Here is a 14,255-nt window from a genome sequence, read left to right on the forward strand (position 1 = left end):
TAACTGGTTATTTTTAAGTACTTAGTGTCATTTTTAAAAAATGTTTTGTAATGTTTGTTTTTGAGAGAGAGAGAAAGGCAAGAGTGTGAGTAGGGGAGGGGCAGAGAGAGAGAGAGAGAGAGAGAGAGAGAGAGAGAGAGACACAGAATCCGAAGCAGGCTCCAGGCTCAGGGCTGTCAGCACAGAGCCCGACCTGGGGCTCAAACTCACAAGCCATGAGATCATGACCTGAGCCGAAGTTGGACACTTAACCGACTAAGCCACCGAGGCACCCAAATACTTAGTGTCATTTTAAAAACAGTGTTATTTCTCTGAAATTGGTAACTTATAGTGTTCAGTTTTTTCTTATTAGAGGAGAAGAGTTCCTCAAAAATAAGAAACTTTGTTTAGTGATATAATTGAACAAATTAGTGAAGGCTAATAACTTAATTGACCTAGCAGTGGTAGAGTGTGTGAACATTTAGTTTTGATTATGATTTCAAGAACATCTGTTGTGCACTTGGTAATAAGTGTATTATTTCTTTCATTTTCTTTGATCTTTCTCTTTCATTTCACCTGATTTTCATCCATGTGAAGAATCCAAGTTACGGAATATCCTCATGTAGAAAGTTGGTTGGGAAAACACCCTATATCAGAAATAATTAATACATTATCACAAGGGTCTTCTTTTTCCTTCATACAAATTCTGATCTCGTAACCACGTTAGTGTTCTTTGGCATTAATAATGTAATGGGACCAGAAATCAGTCCTAGACTTGGTGAGGTGGGAGAAGAAACTTAGTGAGGTGAGAGAAAATTAAAGATGTTGGTGAAAAGGCAGGTTTGAGTTTTTTTATAGCTTTAAGTTAGCTGTGCACGATCCACTTTCTTGACCATGGATAATTGAGAGCTGATTATTCTGCCCAGGTCATTGTGAAAGTGACAAGTCAGACTGTAGACATCCCCAAAGCATAGGCATAGGAATAAAAATGCTATATTTTTGTATCCATGTTCAAGAAAGATTGACTTTCGAAGTGTGTCACTATTTGGGGGAAGAGGATGCTATCACCTTTGTAAAGTTGTGAATTATGAAAGACATTTCTGTTGGGTTACTGAATGTCCCTTGGGGTTTGTTTCATTTATAACATTGCCTCAGGCCTTCTGCTACATCCTGTTGGAATGACCTTCTTTTCAACCCTGTGCTGGCAGCTGTAATATGGCTCTTTCTCCTGAATCCTTTAGGGTTATCACATGACAAGCATGAACTGTGACCCCTTTGTTCTTTACCCAGATGATTCGGTTTTAAAAATTTTTTTCTGTTTAACATTTTTGCCTTATTTCTTTCCTGTTTTTCCCTCTTTGCTCTCTTTTTTATTTCCTACCTGGACAAGGGTTTGTGGGGTGTTTTTTTTGAGCATTTTAATTTTTTAATTAAAGTATAACATTGATGCAGAAAAGCACACAAATCAAAGCTCACTGAATTTTCACAGCACAAACACACCCATGTAGACAATACTCCAGTCAAGACAGAGAACGTCACCGGAACCCCAGATAACCCTGCCCTATCTCTTTCTGGCCACTACTCCTCTCCCCTAAGGGGAATCATTGTACTGACTTCTGTAGCTTTGAACTTTATAGAAATGGAATCAGACTATATTTTGTTGTGTTTGGATCCTTTCATTTTTGTGATATTCATCTATGTTACTCAGTTTGTTACTGCTGTGTAGTTTTCCATTTGTGTAAGTATTCCACAGTTTATTCTTAATGGGCATTTGGATGGTTTCTTGTTTAGGTCTATTACAAATAATAGTACTAAACATTCTCATACATGTCTTTCAGTGGACATGTGACATATTTCTGGGTATTTACATTTGCCAAGACATTGTGTATCCATCTAGCCATTTACATTTCAAAATCTATATAAAACATTAGATGATTGATTTTAGGCAAACTCTTAATAGGAAACGTTTGTAAACAACTATCGATTCAGCTTTAGCATATTATATCTAATTTTTGGCTAAGAAAATGCCTCTATTTAAATGTACTATAAACAGATAACTCCTGTATACAGCAAAATTGCCACTCACTGCCCATGACATGTTTTATTAACTCTCTTCCTAATGTGTGTTTTTTATCCAGTTTTCCAAAGCTCAGTTGGCAGGTCCATTCTGCAAAACCCTTAGGAAAATATTGTGATGGTGATAATTCACAGTAGTTAGGATTATATCTATATTATACCACCTCTAAGTGGTAACGGGAAGAGGAATGTGCTAGTGCTTGACTGCCATGGTTTAGTGAAAGTCACAGAGGCAGACACTTGTATGCGCATTCATTACTGAGAACCTTGCAGAAGTGGTGAAAGACTGGCTGTCCCATAGCTTGGCTCCAGGACAAATAGCCAGGCAATTGTGCAGCCAAGAGTAAAGTTTTCATCCTTTTTAAACATGTCGACTTTCCAAAATTTGTTCCATGGATCCTTTTGAACATGTTTAACCTTATGAGTATAGAAATGTGATTGTGCTATCATATTCCGTCAAAACTGCAAAGCATCTCCTAAGGAGATTTTGTTTGACCATCAGGTAAAGTGCCCCTCAGTCATTCTGTGAACATGCATAGAATTAAGTTGACTTGTTTTGACCAAAGTGTATTCCTTAAAGAGGATCTCTTTCTCCTCCATCAAAACAAAACAAAAATATAGAGGGAATAATCAAAATTCGATGGTTATAAAAGGATAGTTACAGAACCAGAAGATTTGCCTCCTATGTTACGGAAATATAAATGTAAGTCTTTTGGAGGGTGAAAGGAGGGTCGACAACCCTATCAAGATGTTTTTGGGAACAAAGTATGGTTAAAAAAAAAAGAATGAGAGAATAAAGGATTTCACCTTGACAAAATTATCCTTTAAGAATTCTGTTATTTTTCGTTTCTTCTTCCAGCCTTTGTTTTTGTAAAGGAACAGTGGAAAGTGAGCCTGCAGGGAAGCCATGTGATGAGTTTATACCTGATTTGGTAGATAATATAACACAGTAATAACTAAGAGCACTCACTTTATTTTTTTATTTATTTTATTTATTTTTAAGTTTTTTTTTTTTAATTTACATCCAAATTAATTCGCATATAGTGCAATAGTGATTTCAGGAGTAGATTCCTTAGTGCCCCTTACCCATTTATCCTATCCCCTCCTCCCATAACCCCTCCCATAACCCTCCGTTTGTTCTCCATATTTATGAGTCTCTTCTGTTTTGTCCCCCTCCCTGTTTTATATTATTTTTGTTTCCCTTCCCTTATGTTCATCTGTTTTGTCTCTTAAATCCTCATATGAGTCAAGTCCTATGATTTTTGTCTTTCTTTGACTAATTTCACTTAGCACTCCAGTTCCGTCCACGTAGTTGCAAATGGCAAGATTGCATTCTTTTTGATTGCCGAATAATACTCCATGGTATATATATATATATATCACATTTTCTTTATCCATTCATCCATCGATAGACATTTGGGCTCTTTCCATACTTTGGCTATTGTTGATAATGCTGCTAGAAACATGGGGGTGCATGTGTCCCTTCAAAACAGCACACCTGTATTCCGTGGATGAATGCCTAGTAGTACAATTGCTAGGTCCTACGGTAGTTCTGTTTTTAGTTTTTTGAGGAACCTCCATACTGTTTTCCAGAGTGCTGCACCAGCTTGCATTCCCATAAGAGCACTCACTTTAGATCAACTTAGAAATTGAGTCCCGGTTCAGTTTTGCTGTGTGACTCTGAACAGGTCGCTTAACCTATCTAAGCTCAGTATTCTCATTTGATAAATGGAGGCAGCACCCATGTAACTTGTTGCAATGTTACATGAAAGAAAAGAGATCATGTGTGGGAAGTGATTAACATAGCTGTCATAACTAGTGCTCAGGTAGCTAGTCTGGACAGGGTGGGGGGAGCCATTGAAGATTTTTGAACCACAGAATGGTAGGACCTGAATCATGTAAGGCTTTTTCTTTTATTTTTATAATCGACATACAAAAAGCAGCACACATTTCAAGTAGTCAGTCTGATAGATTTTTATATATACATATACCTATGAAATCATCGCTGCAATTGAAATAATGACCACATCCATCAATCCCGAAACTTTTGTCTAAGACCTTTAAAGAAGAAAGTCTGGCCTTCAATCACAGCAAAGAATGGAATGAAGTAGAGCCTGGAAGTGGAGAAATCAGTTAAGAGGCTGTGGCCCTGGTCCAGGTGAGAGAGAAAGATTGAATGAGGTGTGGGGGCAGTTGGCCTTCCCCAAGAGATGGGGCTTCTGGGGACAGGGTTGAGCCTGCTGCGTTATTGTATTCTCTCCAGCACCTAACTCAGTGGCCAGAGGCTAGTAGCTCTTCCATGCTGAAGACAGTTTTTCCCTTTATGAAAGATTGGTTACTTTAAACTTTTTTCTCTATTCTGTTTAGGGCTTAAAAGACAATCTTCTTGCTTCTGGGACATCCAGCCTGACAGCCACCAAACAGTTGCTTCGTCCAAGAATCACAAGAATCTGTCTCAGGGACTTGATATTCTGTATGGAACAGGAAAGAGAGATGAAGTATTCTCGAGCTCTGTACCTTGCCCTTCTGAAGTGACCACTCCAGTCTCCATCCAGATCCTTGCTGTTTACTGCCAAAGAAGACATAAAGAGCATTGTTGCACTCTCCTGAAATTTCAGTTTCTGGAAAATAATCACCAATAGGGAAGATCATTGTTTACAGTTATAAACTTTTATTAAATCTTACTTACACATCCCACGGGGTTCTTAATGACTAGAATTCAACTTTGTCTTCTGGAAATTGGTTATGAAATACAGTTCACACAGACATAGGCTTCTGCCTACCTGTGGATTTAATTACAGCAAGTTAAGGCCCTGTTTGTTACCACCTGCTTCATTTGCTGGACTGTAGGCGAGGTGTCTTTCCCTAACACAGCCTGCATTACGATGCAGGGGAAAGAAAGGAAGAGTCCCGACTTTCCAAGATTATATTTCATCCTCTGCTGAACTTGTCTCAAAGTGTTAGGTTTTCTAGGCTGGGATCAGAAGTTGCTTAGCTAATTGTGATAGTCACCTTCTGTAGTTGCAGGTGACAAGCCACAGCATCTGTAGTGACTTTGGTCAGCCGAGTCCCAGTGTTGTCAAAACGGAGACAGATGGGGATAGTTTGTGCCTGTCCCCACAAAGGTGGCTCCTCTCTGGGTCGTCACCATATGCTGCTTCTGATACCAAGTGAGGGTACATCCTTGTCAGGGAAACTTTAAAATGGAAGCTGCTGATATACCTCACTGAAAAGTGGAAAAGGTGGGAAGTATTGAAAAGAATGATGGGGCACTGCGTTCAAACTGAGGAGGGGAAAATGAGAGTGGAACCTCAGAATAGGAACCATGCTGCACATGCGTCCTCCGTTCCAGTGGTGGGATTGGAACTCCAGAGCAACCGGTACACGTTTTGTTGACAGGACAAAATCACAGCCCAACCAAAAAAGGAAAATGTATCAAACATTTTCAAATGTACAGTATCTCAAAAGGAAGTCGTTATTTTTTGTTTTGTGTATTGTTTTAAATCTCAAGAAGGATAGTTTTCTAAAATCCTTTTCATTACCGCAAGTTTTAAGCATCTTGTTGCATTTAAAAAATCCTAATCGATGATTAGAAATTTTTAACAATAGGACTCCATTTTGGATTCTATACTCAAAAGGTAATGTCAGCATTTCATTGTTGGAGATCTTGGCTCTAAATGTATTATGAGGAGCAATATATATATATATATTTTTTTTTTTTTTCCCCCACCTGAGGAGGAAGCTGATGTTTTGTAAAGCAAACCCTCTTTTCTTTCTTTTAATTCCGCCTTTGTGGCATGTAGTTGGTGAAAAATAATAGCTGTATTTAGAATCCCATACAGAAAGAACAAGTAAATCCTCCAAGAAGATTTTTTAAAAATGGGAAAGCTGTGCTTCTTAGAAAAAGAATTCAGGGGGAAAAGAACACACCTCTGGTATGTTACTCCTTATCCTGTTCTTCCCATGGGGACTGTTGTGGCCATGTTCTATACTGTAATAAATGTTAAATTGGCCATTTTTGTTTCAGCAAGTTATGTAAAATGCTATAAATTATGTATATGTTAAAAGAGAAACTTTCAGAAGAGATCTATACCTAAAGTTGTTTTTGTATATTTAAATGCTTAGCTTTATTTTTTTGTAAAGTGCAGCATATTCCCATATTTGTGTATAAATGTTTAAAATTATTTCAAATACTTCATTAAAATAATTATTTTATTATACGAATAATTTTGCTCAGTTACTGACTTTGAAAACCAGTATCTTTAGTAGTAAGCCTCCACACCTGGGGGCTGGGCAGTGGGTCTTACCTACTGGGCAATGGATCTTTCTTGGCTAGGATTGTTACTTTGGAGTATCAGCATTTGGGTTCCAGAACCTCACTTCAAGTCCCAAGTTACTATTACCACTGTCTTTGGAATAGTTGTAAATTTGCATGCTATTTGACTCACAAAGAAAGCTAAACATATTCATTACAAAAGCTTTTCTTGGCCCATCAGTTTTCTTACTAAAAGTATTCTTTTTCAAACCTTATTTTTAATATACATTTTTAAAATTTGTGTCGTGAAGTATATCTTACAAAAGAACAAGTACAGTGTATCCAAAGTATTCTTCTGCTCAGTTTGCAAAATGGTGGCCTTGGGGTAGATTTGATCTATAAAGGCATTCTCTGTGACTCATACAGTGTTTCCCGTGTTTTAATTTACAAAAATCTATATTTCCACTTCCTTTGAAAAATCAGAAGATCTGGAATCATTAGGTACCTCCTTGTGTATGGTAATCCACTGGAGCCATCCAGTGCCTGTTCACTTTAGATGTGGGGGCATAAATTTACCTTCCCTTGTCTGAACCCTTCAAGTATTGACGTTTGTGACCCTCTGCCTTCAAGTAAATATTTATCTTGGGTGATGAACAGTAAAAGAGTAAAGTACTGGACATTCTCTTACCTGTTGTTTTTTTTTTTAAGCAACTTTATTGAGGCATATTTTATATATAAAATTCACCCATATTTCACCGATTTACTTTTAATATGACTGATCTTTTAAATTTTTTTTTTTAATGTTTATTTTTGAGAGAGGGAGAGACAAAGTGCGAGTGGGGGAGGAACAGAGAGAGAGGGAGACACAGACTCTGAAGCAGTCTCCAGGCTCTGAGCTAGCCGCACAGAGCCTGGCACGGGGCTCGAACTCATGAGCCGTGAGATCACAACCTGAGCCAAAGTTGGATGCTTAACTGACAGAGCCACCCAGGCTCGCCAACTGATTGATCTAAATTGTTTCCTCCATGAGTATCTTTAAGACCTTCTCGTAAAAATAAGATCAACATTTAACATTCTTTTAAAGCCTATATTTCTTAAATCCTGCATTTGAGTTAAATTTTGTTTCATTAGAATTTTGGCAACACTTTATTTAGAATTAAGGCCATTTATACCAAGTATGTCATATGTCATAGTTGCAGCAAAGAATGCATGTAATATTAGGGCATATTCTTCAGAAAAATATGGAACCAAGATCTCAGATTAAGTTGGACTTTCTCTCTATCCCTAGTTGTATAATGAACTAACTTAAGTATTTATAAAAGTCTGAGCTTAGTAAGACTCCATGATTCTGCATGAAATAAAATATAGTATGTCATATGTTAATACATGACATGGTAGCTAGTTTTTGTTTGATTGTTGTTTGTGTTGTTATCTTTTCAGGCACTCTTTGGGCTCCCTGAACTGAAATGGCTTTTTTTTTTTCATGTAGGCATGATTTACATCTGATATCAGTACCTTTTTCTCTGACTTTTTAACCACTTCTGAGTATTTTCATGTGCATTTCAGTTGTGTTGCATTGGTACATTTGCTTTTTTACTGAAGTTGGTTCACAAGTTGAAAATTGGTCCTCAGTAGAATGGTTTTGCCATATTTTTCTTTTGGAAAACGTTGAGAGACCGCTGTGCTGGCAGGCAACCTAGAGTGTCCGCCACCATATTCTTGAACGCTGGCTAGTGGGTGAGCAGAACAGGCACAAGAGTGATAGGGTTAGCATTTATGTCTACTTGGCACATTGAATATTTGTGGGAAGGAAATACTCCCTAGGAACTCATTTTAAGACTTTTGACTTTGTTGGTAAACCGTGAGAGCAATTTTAATGGCAACTCTTCTTTAATAATGCCAGTCCGAGGGGCGCCTGGGTGACTCAGTCGGTTGAGCGTTCTGACCTCGGCTCAGGTCATGATCTCACAGTTCGTGGGTTCGAGCACCGCATCAGGCTCTGTGCTGACCTCTTGCTCAGAGCCTGGAGCCTGCTTCAGATTCTGTGTCTTCTCTCTCTGCCCCTCACCTACTCACACTTTGTCTCACTCTGTTTCTCAAAAATAAATAAATGTAAATAAAAAATTTAATAATGCCAGGTTGACACCTTACTAAGTTTTCTTATTGTAGGTGGTATTGACACAATATTGCCCTGGCTGCGTCTCTAATCTTGCCTCTTACCAGTTGTGTGGCCTTGGGCAAATTATTTAACTTCTCTGTGCCTTCGTCTCCTCATCTGGAAAATAAAAGGCTATGAGGAAAATGAAAACATTTACTTCTGTGCTATATCTGTAGATGTTATAGGTCATACTGTCGATCTAGCTTTGTGTCCTTTCCTACCATTGGAGATGCTGAAAGAAGAGAAACAACTTAGAATAAAATGTCACTTTTGAGGTTCATCCTTCAAAGTGACATTGAGGCTGTGTTTCTCATTTCCTCCTACTGCATTTGGATTTGTTTAAAACAATTTCAGTTTGTCATCTTTAGGGGTGAAATGAAATACCCTTTTAATATCATTCCTTGCACCGGCCCTGTACACGATAAGGCAGGATGGAAGAAGAATTGCCATAATTCTACATAAGCTGCTTAGCACTTTCAAAGCTAGTATTGAAATGTTACCTGTGAGGTTTAGGCTGTGGGACTGATAACTTTTCCTGTTTGTAATTGTAACTAACAGGCTTTGCCTGAAGATGAGTGGAAGGTTGGCTTCTTGATGAATCTATCTTAGGCCTCCACTTCCCTAAACAGAAGTATAAAGTCATTGTACTGAGTTGGCTTCAAAGAACCTTTAAACTTGCAGATGGAGGGGCACCAGGGTGGCTCCGTCGGTTAAGCATCCGACTTCAGCTCAGGTCATGAGTTTGAGCCCCGCGTCGGGCTCTGTGCTGACAGCTCAGAGCCTGGAGCCTGGTTCGGATTCTGTATCTCCCTCTCACTCTGCCCCTCCCCAACTTGCACTCTGTCTCTCTCAAAAATAAACATTAAATTTTTTTTTAAATAATAAACTTGCAAATGTCAATATAAATATCTCACTGGGTACTTCCCAGTAATGTTAATTCCCATAGAAATAGACAGTGGTTGCCTCTAACACAGAGAAGAGCAAGACATTTGAATAAATGGTACATTGTGTCATTTCCATGCCTTCTGCCATTATCAAAAAGCCTGTGGTGCTGGGCTAGACCCCAGTCAAGGAACAATTCAAGTGTTGTTATTGATGTGTATTAGTTTCCTAGGGCTACCATAACAAATTGCCACAAACTAGGTGGCTTCAAACAACAGAAACGTATTTTCTCACAGTTCTGGAGGCCAGAAGTCTGAAATCAAGGTGTTGGCAGGGCCACCCTCCCTCCATAGGCCCTAGGAGAGAACTTTCCTTGCCTTTCCAGCTTCTCGTGGCTTTTGATGTTCCTTGGTTGTGGCAGCAAAACACCAGTGTCTGCTTCTGTCCTCACATGGCCTCTGTGTCCTCCACATCCTTTTCTTATAAAGACACCTGGTCATTGACTTCAGGGCTCACTCCAATTCAGTATGATCTCATCTTGGCCTTTAACTAACATCCGCAAAGACCCTATTTCCAAACAGGGTGACATTGTGAGGTTCCAGGTGGACATGGACTTGGGAATGGGGGGGGGGGGGGAGGATGACACTATTCAGCCCACTGCAGGAGCATCCTTTATATAGTCCTGATACTTTTATTTTCTGCCTCTGATTCCAAGAGCAGTGAAAAATTAATGGTTGCTAACATGGAAGGGGTTGACCTTATATCTCTTTACACTGGAAACTTATGATCTTGAGTTCTGTCAAGATGCCGATCCTGACCTTTCCTCCTTTTCTCTTCCCCTTTAGACAAAGCTTTTGGTGCTGTCCTAGTTTTACCATAGTGTGTTCAGGTGAATCTGTCTTGTATATTATTGGGGAAGGAAAGTAAGGAGCAAAGTCCAGAATTCCTGCGGGAGAGATGCGTCATCAAGGAGAGACTTGGAACTTGGAGAAATGCCAAGAATAGCTTTTTTTTTTTTTTTTTTAATTTTTAACATTCATTTATTTTTGAGAGAGAGAGAGAGAGCATGGGCAGGGAGAAGCAGAGAGAGGGACAGAATCTGACGCAGGCTCCAGGCTCTGAGCTGTCAGCACAGAGCCTGACGTGGGGCTCCAACTCAGGAACCGTGAGATCATGACCTGAGTGGAAGACGCTCAACCACCTGAGCCACCCAGGCTCCCTGAGAAACGTCAGGAATAGCTGTATTGACTAATCACAGATTAAGCACTAGCCTCTGGAACTGGGAGTTGGTACCAACTTCTTACACCTAGGGTCACTACAGGCGGCTCAAGTTTTTATCAGATTTCTTCTGTGATAGAATACTTAAAAGGTTCTAACTAATTTTAAAAGAATGTGTATTTTGCCTACCGTAGCTTTAAAAAGTCATCCTTTGTCTTTTTCATAAGGATATACTAAATAAGCAAACAGTTGGCAGTGGTTTGGGGAAAAGACCCTTGGAAGTCTGCATATATTCTAGAAAGAACAACACAGAAAAGTCTACTGAATGCAGTCTGTAAAGGTCAGAAAACAGCAGGCTTTGCCTGAAATATTAGCATAGGAACAATCATTTAGCAGATTCTCAAACTTGTCTTCATGACAGTGTCTTCAGTTATCTCAAAGGCGGACTGAAATCTCAGGTTTCCAAGATTAAGTTTTAATCCATCATTTTGCAAGATGCAGAGGCAGGCATGGGGATTAGGAGAGAAAGATATCAAATCAAGCAAGATGATAAGATGTTGCATCCTCTGTGCCATTAAATCTGTTTCAAGGTTACTGAGTGACATCAATTGCTAAGGCACAGACTAGGTTACAAAGATGAGTGTTTGTTGAACAAGATGTTTATGTGGTCTAGTCTACCACATTTAAGTGTAAATTCACTTAGAATCAAGCCACTTATTTGCAGCCTAAGGTTCTAGATACTTCTGAGGCTATCTGAAGGTTATCCAATCCCATCTAATAAAAGAATTCCCTTCAGCATCCCTGAAACACAGGTCCTCTAATAATGCCAGTGATGGTGACCTTACTATGTTATACAATCCATACTTAAATTGTCCTGTTATTTCTATGTTGTCTTGGCTTGATTTGAAAGCTGCCTTCCTATAATTTAGCATTTGGAGGGGGCCTGCTTTTGTTCTGTAAAGTCACATAATAACAGTAATAATTTTTTAAAAATATGTGTATTCACTTTTGAGAAAGAGAGTGCAAGTGGGGGAAGGGCAGAAGGAGAGGGGGACAGAGGATCTGAAGCGGGCTCTGCGCTGACATCTTTGGAGCGGACAACAGTGAGCCCATTGCGGGGCTTAAACTCAAGAACCATGAGATCATGACCTGACCCAAAGTCCGACACTCAACCGAGTCACCCAGTCTCCCCTAACAGTAGTAATTTTTTGAACACTGACTATGTATAAGGTACAGGACCAAGATAAGCATTCTACCTGCACTATCTAAACCCACCCTCACAGTTTCACGAGAGTCTGGCAGGGATCCATTTCCTCCTGCATACACAGCTAGACCACATCTCGAGTCTCCTTTTAGTTAAATGTGGCCATGTGTCTGTGGTCTGACCAAAGACATGTAGGCAGAAGTAGTGTGTGATATGTTTCTGATCTGGCTCAGGACAACCTGCCATGTATTATCTTGCATGTTCTTTCCCTTTCCACTGCGACCTCGGGAGGCTCATAATGAAGATGGCACAGCCACCAGATGTGAAGAGCCTTGGGTCACTGAATTGCGGCTCAGAGCAAAACTGCCTGTTGGTCAAGAACACCATTTTGGGCTATACATGAATGAGAAATAAACATCTAATATGTAAACCACTCCCAATGCATCTGTTCTCGCAGTTTGTAGAGCTGAATTAACACTACAGATAGCTACTGCTATTGGTATTTCTATTTTACTGGTGAGGACACAGGTGTGTCAAGAGACAACAATTTAGTGGAAGTCACAGAGAAAGTTGTTGAGATGGGATTTGGACCTCAGTCTGTCCAACCCCAAAGCCTGCACTCTTGATTCCTACACTGAATGGGAGTTTTGGTTTTGTTGTTTTGTTTGTTAGTGCTTCAGAGCTAATCTTTGTCCCATGATGATAGTACTTTCACTATGTGAGGATAACTCCATTTCCTTTCCTACACATCACGTCCCTTTTGTAACCAAGGGGGCCAGTTCATCAATTCTCACAATGGTCATTCTAGATTTCTCAGGACTTTATTTTGATTGTTCACTTGGTGTATTCCACCATACTAAAGGCCACAGTACAATGTGGTTTGCTTGGGGGCACCTGGGTGGCTCAGTGAGTTGAGTGTCTCACTCTTGATTTCAGCTCAGGTCATGGTCACGATCCCAGGGTTGTGGGATCCAGCCCCTCGTCAGGCTCCATGAGTCTGCTTAGTATTCTCTTGCTCTCTCTCCCTCTACTCCTCTCCCCTGCTCATGCTCTCTCTCTCTCTCTCTCTCTCTCTCTCTCCAAAATAAAAATTTAGTAAATAAACAAAAATAGAATGTGCTTCCCATTCTAAATGCAATACCACCTATCGGGCTTGAAGAGTAGGAAGGGTGGTGACCCCCACTATTTAGATCAGAAGTCTGTGGTGCCGTTGGTGCAAAGTCGGACTGTGGAAACGTGAGGCTTTTTATGCTCACGATTCAGAGACTAGCCAGTGGGCCAGTTCCTAAGGCCAGCTCTTACCTAGGAACTCATTAGAAACATGGGACCTCAAACCCCACTCCTGACTTGCTGAATCAGAACCTGCATTCTAGTAAGATCCCCAGGTGATTCCTGTGCTCTCGGAAGCTGGAGAAGCACTGCTCTGATTGATTGCCTTTATCAACCTCAAGAAAAAAACCTCACATATATTCTGCAGTGCTTGATTTTGCTCTGGCCTGTTCAGTTTAGCCAGTTACAGTCATTTTGGATTTTGATTCTGTGATGTATTGAGGACATTTGAATTCAAGTTAATAAATCGACGATATCATTATCCCTCTCAGCCTGTGTCACCCACATGTTTCCTAAACATGCCTTCTAGGTTCATTCAAGTTGCCCATAAATGTGTTGACCAGGACAGGGCCAGCTGTGAAACTGGGAAGCGTGTTGCTGCCCTCCAACATCAGCTTATTAACTGGCACTGATTGCTCTCCATGGCCAACAGTGACTATGTCTAACTCATAGTGCCATTGTAGACTTCATAGTTTCCACGAGCAACTCTGGAGAACTTGCTCAACTATATGCACTGCCTCGCCTGTGGTTAGCCAATCTAGCAGCATCTCAAAGAAGAGCATTATGGTTTAGAAGAACCCCATCTGTTATGGGCTAGATTGTGTCCCCCAGCCCTGAATTCATTATGTTGACATTCTAACCCCTAGTCTTTCAGAATGTGGCTGTATTTGCATATAGGATCTTTAAAGAGGTGGTTAAAATGAGGTCTATAGAGTGGCCCTGATCCAATATAACTGGTGTCCTTATAAGAAGAGATTAGGACACAGACAAGTACAGAAGGAAAGCCGCTTGAGGACACAGCAAGGAGGCGGCCATCTACAAGCTAAGGAGACGGGCCTCAAAAGAACCCAGCCCGCTGACATCTTGATCTCGGACTTCTGGTCTCCAGGATTGTGAAAACATAGATTTCTGTTGTTTTAGCCTCCCATTTTGTGGCACTTTGTTATGGCGGTCAGGCAAACTAACACACCATTCCCTCCCTCCCCTCTTCTGCCTTTACTTTCTGGCTCTGGCAGGATGAGCTGAGGCGGTACTTTCAATTGCCTGTCTGAGAAACTTAGGCATAAATGATATATTTAAAATGCCTTGGTGGTGAGGGGGCACCTGGGTGGCTCAGTCAGTTCAGTGTCTGACTTCAGCTCAGGTCATGATCT

At 40.2% G+C, this 14,255-nt stretch overlaps 1 protein-coding gene across 3 annotated transcripts in view; it reads left to right on the forward strand.

Annotated features, from left to right (window-relative positions):
* The window catches only part of TAF4B (TATA-box binding protein associated factor 4b), a 162,156-nt gene that overhangs the window by 117,578 nt on the left and 30,323 nt on the right, over positions 1 to 14,255 (forward strand). For 2 of the 3 annotated variants that reach the window (XM_027068680.2, XM_053206431.1), the window contains one exon: positions 4,423 to 6,282. The exons of the other annotated variant lie outside the window; for it this stretch is intronic. In XM_027068680.2, coding sequence (XP_026924481.1) covers positions 4,423 to 4,590 — 168 coding nt within the window. In that variant the 3' untranslated portion in view covers positions 4,591 to 6,282. Of the gene's footprint in view, positions 1 to 4,422; positions 6,283 to 14,255 lie in introns of those variants that run through there. 3 annotated transcript variants of the gene reach the window in all.

This window comes from Acinonyx jubatus, chromosome D3 (assembly GCF_027475565.1).
Source record: "Acinonyx jubatus isolate Ajub_Pintada_27869175 chromosome D3, VMU_Ajub_asm_v1.0, whole genome shotgun sequence".
Lineage (NCBI taxonomy): Eukaryota > Metazoa > Chordata > Mammalia > Carnivora > Felidae > Acinonyx > Acinonyx jubatus.